The 6,271-nt window shown below is 40.2% G+C and overlaps 1 protein-coding gene across 1 annotated transcript in view; it reads right to left on the reverse strand.

The window, feature by feature from the left end:
• Positions 1–6,271, reverse strand: part of LOC108631697 (uncharacterized) — a 46,862-nt gene that overhangs the window by 6,476 nt on the left and 34,115 nt on the right. The window contains exon 6 of the mRNA XM_026819088.1: positions 5,010–5,127. Coding sequence (XP_026674889.1) covers positions 5,010–5,127 — 118 coding nt within the window. The remainder of the gene's footprint in view (positions 1–5,009; positions 5,128–6,271) is intronic.

Raw genomic sequence — 6,271 nt, forward strand, 5'->3', positions numbered from 1 at the left:
GCCTATACATCCGTAAAACAGTTCAAAACATTTCTCATCAATTCGCTCGCTACGATGAAAATCCAAGTAGTATGTCTACGCTATATCACAAGTTTAATACCGTGCGTTACTGTCTTAAATATTTCGTAACATTTCGAAGAAAATATTTTTCACACAGAGAAGAGACTCTAAACGTTCGACACCGACGAATAAAATTACAGATATCAACGCGTGATCATATTTTTTTTTTATTCTTTTTTTGGTTCGCACTATGTGACTACTATTCGGATAATTTAAAGCTACTAGTAGAATAATTTATATTAAACTTCGTACATGTACGTCGTGTATACGGATACGGATGTATAATACAGGAACTATATTTATCGCGTACAATTGCATTTCCATCTAAAAATGATTTCACCGTTCTGTTCAGGTTTCTGGACACAGTCGTGCCCCTGAATAATCTCGTTCGCGTTTCCCCGCTCGTCTCCTTTTACTCCTTCGAGCAATCCGAATCTCTCGAAGTTACGTCGAGTTCCATCTTAATCCGGATAGAAAGAGTCGAGTAGAATTTAAGCTACGGGGCGGAGGGGGTGATAAAGCGTTCCCCTTACGAGATCCAGATTAGTATCGATTATGTGACGTGATAAGCTCTCGTGCCCTAAGACTTACGAAGGAGATGTAGGCAAATAGAGTAGCGGACAAAGACTGCATAGAAATATCGAGTGCCGGGTTGCACAAGCGATCGTGTCGAAACGAGCCTACGTACACGGAGTTATTTGCTAGCCACGAGGTTGTAACGCGTCATTTCGCGCGCGTGATCGTGCGAGAATGAAATCGTCAGGGCAGAATTCGAGAGGGAAGTTTGTCCGGGCGGAAGAAACCGCGCGTCCTTGCGATAATCGAGGGGATCTCGGAAACAATTCCTCGCGTTTTTAAGCCGGCGTTCGGCGTTATTGCAAAGTAATTCCAATGTTGGATTTTTACAATGCGGGGTGTCGCGACGTTTCCCCGTTTCTCGGAACACTTGCGCCTGTCAGGAACGTTAATCGTTTCGCCGGGACGGTGGCCACGAGAGAGTTTGCATTCCGCAAAATTGCGGCTCAGTGGAACGGGGGAATCCGTCGGGCAAAGAACCGAGCGAAACGAAAGTCTTGGGAGACTCGGATAACTTTTTCGATGATCAGTTGAATGCGAGTAGTTCGACGAACACAAATAGTCCTCGTTAGAAAGCGATAGTCGGACACGGTTTCCTTGGTTAATCTACCTTGGAACACACAAATTAAGTGTCAACTTTGTAATTTTCCAATAAGTTGCTCGGTTTCCCGATTTGCTTTTTGAATTTTTAACAATTAATAACCGGATCGCCGCGGTGAGAAACGATACGTACCGATGTGGGTACCGCGTGTTGCATAGAACGTGCGCAACGAGTATCGCGAAAAAGGTGAGATACGCGACGGTGATCGAATGAAATGCGCGCGAACGAAGCGGAGCTGTTAACGCGGGGCGCGAAGCTAACATAAATTAAGTACGAATAACACAGTCTCCGACAAAACGGTATGATTCGAAAATAACTGAACTTTTACTAGTGAATGAAAGCCGAACGAATAACAGGACGTGAATATGCTCGATGCGTGCTGAGTATGAGAAATGCGCGTAAAAGGATTTTTATCTTAATATTTTAAAGGATATTTGGTCGCGTGACAAGTGGGATGGAAATTATTCTTGGAGTGTTTTATCATTTTGCACGGGACTGTAAGAGGTAAATTCTGTTGGCGCCAAGCCGGAGACACTAGAACCTGGATCGAAACTGATATCAAAGATTATGGACTGTCTGATATTGTATGCGCGTTTAAGAACGCGTAACTTACACGCGCGACCGTTAAATTGTCATTGCCGAGGCACAAAGTGTTTTTCCTCGTCGAAGTGAACGAGATTCCTCGGTCACGGTAATGAGAACGAAAACATATCCGTGCTACATGGAATTCCGGTTGTTATTTAAATGGCATGAATAGTAATCCCGTGGTCAGATGGCAAAACGTAACGCGTTCGATTTTTGTCAAAATTCAACCGGTGCTCCGTCATGTGTGTCCGAAAGATAGAAGTTGACACGACGTAATGCTTCCACGTAGTTTAAGTCATGGCAAGTGATTCGAGAAATTATATTTTTAGAAGCATTGAATGCTGGAATAAAATTTAAAAATAGTTACGTACACAGTAAAATTATGGGACTGTTCGTATCATGTTTTGCTAGCTGATCACAAGTACGTGGAAAAGAGAACTTTTATCGTCTGAAAAGAAAATTACTATTTTATTAATTAAGTTTTGATTAAATAATAATCTATAACTGAGTTTAATTGATAGGCACGCATGCTCAAAAGAGGTAGTAACAAATAATAAATTTGAAAAAGCAATAACTCTAGAAAACATTTATAATAAATAAATAAATACGATCATAGATCCTTCTTAACTAACACTACGCGAATAAACGTTTCCATCATTTCTCTGAAACGTCTCTCAAATAAAATTGATCAACACACTGCGTACGGTTCTATCCAGAGTTGGACAAAATATTAAAAGATTTACTCGAATAAAATTTTCCGAACTTCTCTCGAATCCATAAAACACAAACCCTAGTATACTTAAATTTCACTTTACATATTTCAGTCTTACTGTTTCCGTGATCGTCAAAACTCTTTCTGTTATCACTATCGTTTTAGCCTAACAGATCCTACGACTGAATATACACATGCTACGTATTCCACGTACCGACACCGGTTTCCCATTTTCTTCTTCCCACTTGGAAGGATACAATTTCATTAAAAAATCACTGTTGGTTTCCTGCAAGAATTATACGACTACCTGTCGAGTTCTGCCGCGGGCGAATAATTTCTTACCCGACGTTTCCTGTATACCAGACTCGCGATTTCCTTATTACATACAGTTTCGACGTTTCGGAATTCTATCCAGCCACCATTAACTCTTTCACAGACTCATTACCAGCCGCCGAATACGAATTTCACGTTTCAACGTGATCGTTAACCCTTTCAAGTGTTGCAGTGACTTAATTTCAATACCAATACCGTGAGCTATTCTCGTACATGAGATACTTCGCCACTTCCACAGTCTTGAAAATTAAACTGAAACCACCTGCTTTTCATTTATTTAAAATTATAATTAAATCCTAATCATATCGTTCCGTGAAAGAGTTGAAATTCTTATCCTATTCGATTGCCACTTACCTTTAGTTACAATCAAAGAGTCTTCCAATATTTATATTTCAATGTTTCATGCAACCGTACGCATCATGTCAACGTGAAGCAGCAGTCTTATGAAAAAAAGAGAATTAGTTCTAACGATGAAACGGCAGTTATATGCAAATGAATATCGTAAATCAGTCAGAGGATGTTCAGTAATCCGAATTAATGTTACGAATGCTGATTCATGCCTCTCATCAAGTATGTTCGAGTCGTTATTCAAGATTTCAATTAGTATAGTTCTATCTCCCGTACTCTTTGGGCCCCGTAAAATTTAGTTCTCTAGAAATACACGTTTGATACGAATTATTAATCATTTCTAGGAGATTGTAAGTCATTAACACTTTCGCGATGATTCTTGCAAATGTTAATTTGTCAGGAGCCAACGCAATGATATGGCTGTGATAAGATTGATCATTCTTAAAATAATGACAAATGATGATTTACATTAGTTGGTTTAGTAAGAATAAATGATTTTTTATACTACTGCGGTATAATAGGAAACGTGCTATATACAGAATTCTGTTAAACAATTAAAAGCGTCGTGTCTAAACTGCAACGTGAATGAAAGTATGTATGATGATACGTCATGCAAGGTTACACTTCTGCATATTGTCTTTAATTCAGATTGATAATGATCGAAATTCTGCTGCGTGCACAGTGAAAACAACGAGTAAATAAAAGAAAACTGGTGTACTGTGAAGTTGACACGATCCTCCAATCAGACTTCGTTTATTCATATTATTTTTTTCGAACAATAAATTAATCAACATTATAATAAATTAATACAAAAAGAACACTGCGGTACACGTTATCGATTAATTAACTGATGCGAATAAAAATTAACGACTAAAAAGGCAGAGGAAAGAAAGTAGACGACGAAACGATACTTACAGCAATAATTTACAATTTCGTTTAATTTATAAATTATCTATGAATACGTATAATATCTCTAGTTCATCCTCTATGTCGACCAGATATATTTAATACACGAAATCCATTGTACTCTTAAAACGTCGGAAAGACGCGCATTACTATTTGCCTTCGAACGTTTCTCGATGATGGACATACAACGTCTACATTGAGCGAGTGTAAAAGTTTTGTCGAATCCCATCAATCGATTTAAATAAATTATATTCGTACAATCAATCTCAATGATGCTTTTAGATTTTATCTAAATGATATTGAAATTGCGAATTAATATTGAATATAGAAAACTGAGCGTCAAAACTGTTGCGCTCCCCCAATGCGACTCGAAACGAACAATCGACGAGACGCGTAAGGTGTGGGTCTCTTACAATTATTCAATAAATTTGTTATGCATGTATGTACACCGAAACAATATTTAGATACAAACCTGCGTGCATGGCTCCCGACTGGTAGCGCAATGAAACGAAACGAACACGCGAAAGTGTTAATTGAATCTCGCCAGCTTTCCGGTTCTCATTCGGTTGAAGGAGAAACGTCGTCCGGCCGCGAACGAACCTCGATTATGATCCCCCCGAGAACGGAGAAATGAATACTGATCTGCCCTTAATCTATTTATATTATCCGACATAAATCTTCCCTCGACTCGTGGCCCGAGTGGCTCAATTTGAAACACGGTCAGAGAGGAAACGTATCGCGTCCGCTTCGAGTCCCTCCAGAGATTTTCTGAAATCGAATCTCGTTTCGGACGCGTTGTTCACCTTCCCGCGTGGCTCCTCCGAGCGAGCACCGTGGAGGGATCTACGGTGAACAGGGGATCGATCGATCGACCGATCGATCGCGCGCTACGACAACGAAGCCAGGGAGCGATGCGTCTGACCGTGGTACGATAACGACTCGTCCTCGAATCTCGCGTCCTCGTCCGCCAGATCGACGCCGTAGTTGCTCGAGGTGTTGTCCTCCTCTGTAACAAAGGCACCAGGCGAAAGGGTGGTTATTAAATTAAAGCCTCGACGTCTTTCCCCGATAGCGATCTCCGAGACCGATGCTATCTTCGCCTGACGATTGCGAGCACCGTGAATCGCGATTCGAGTGCTCCTTTTTTATGGCTGATTCATTGCGTCGACCAATAATGGGTACCGTTGGGCTTGATTCACACCAGCGGTCGAAATTGTTTATCCAATTCTGATTATTTCTTTACTCGTCTGGTATTGAATAAAACCAATGAATAAATACATCAACTGATCCGATGAAACCGATCGAAACGTTAATTGTACAACAACATTTTTAGTCGAACGAATCGAGCGAATTAAAATTGTTTTTATCGACTCTATATTTAATTATGAGACACGTAACACACGATCGTGCGTCGTAAACGAGCCAGGTTATTTATCACCGATACGGATCGCGGGCAGGTATAAAAATGATACGGAACGCGTGTCGCGAAGGCGACTTTATCTGCGCTTAACGAAACGCGAAACGCGGCACCGTTACTCCGTCTTTATGGTTAGCCACGGCCGAGACAATGCAAATTATTCAAACGGCTACTGTTCAACGAACGCGTTACGATCTCTCTTATAATTTGCGTAACAGTGAACCCGTCATTGTATCGCTTCCTGATGTAATTATACGATATACGTTCCGCGGGCATGAAAAGAACGCGCGGTGCTCATTATGATTCAGAGAAAGGAGCCTCGAACTCTCCGCGCGTTGTTCCACGCGGTAACGATCATTGAATATGTAAATGCGAGGTAGCTATGATATAAGTGTATAATATGACAAAGCCACGGTCTGTGAAAATACCATCGCGATAATTCCGCTTTCCTTGAACGATTTCGTTTTAAGACATCTTTTAGATATAGAGACTGAGATATATGCTCGTAGCTCCATTTATAGCAACGTTGAACGGACAGAAATGATGATGTATAAAAATACGGAAAGTGCGTAATCAAAATGTTTAAGGATGTATTGGCTATATAGTCAATCCCAAAAGTTGATGTGCCTTAGAAAAACGCATTTCCTATAATTAAAAATAGTGCACTCTTCTTCTAATTTCGATATTTAATGAGTTACATATGATTATTTGGCATTTTATTGATGTTGACAAA

The sequence above is a fragment of the Ceratina calcarata genome, unplaced genomic scaffold (assembly GCF_001652005.2).
Source record: "Ceratina calcarata isolate Rehan_Ccalc_2016 unplaced genomic scaffold, ASM165200v1 scaffold93, whole genome shotgun sequence".
In the NCBI taxonomy this organism is placed as follows: Eukaryota; Metazoa; Arthropoda; class Insecta; order Hymenoptera; family Apidae; genus Ceratina; species Ceratina calcarata.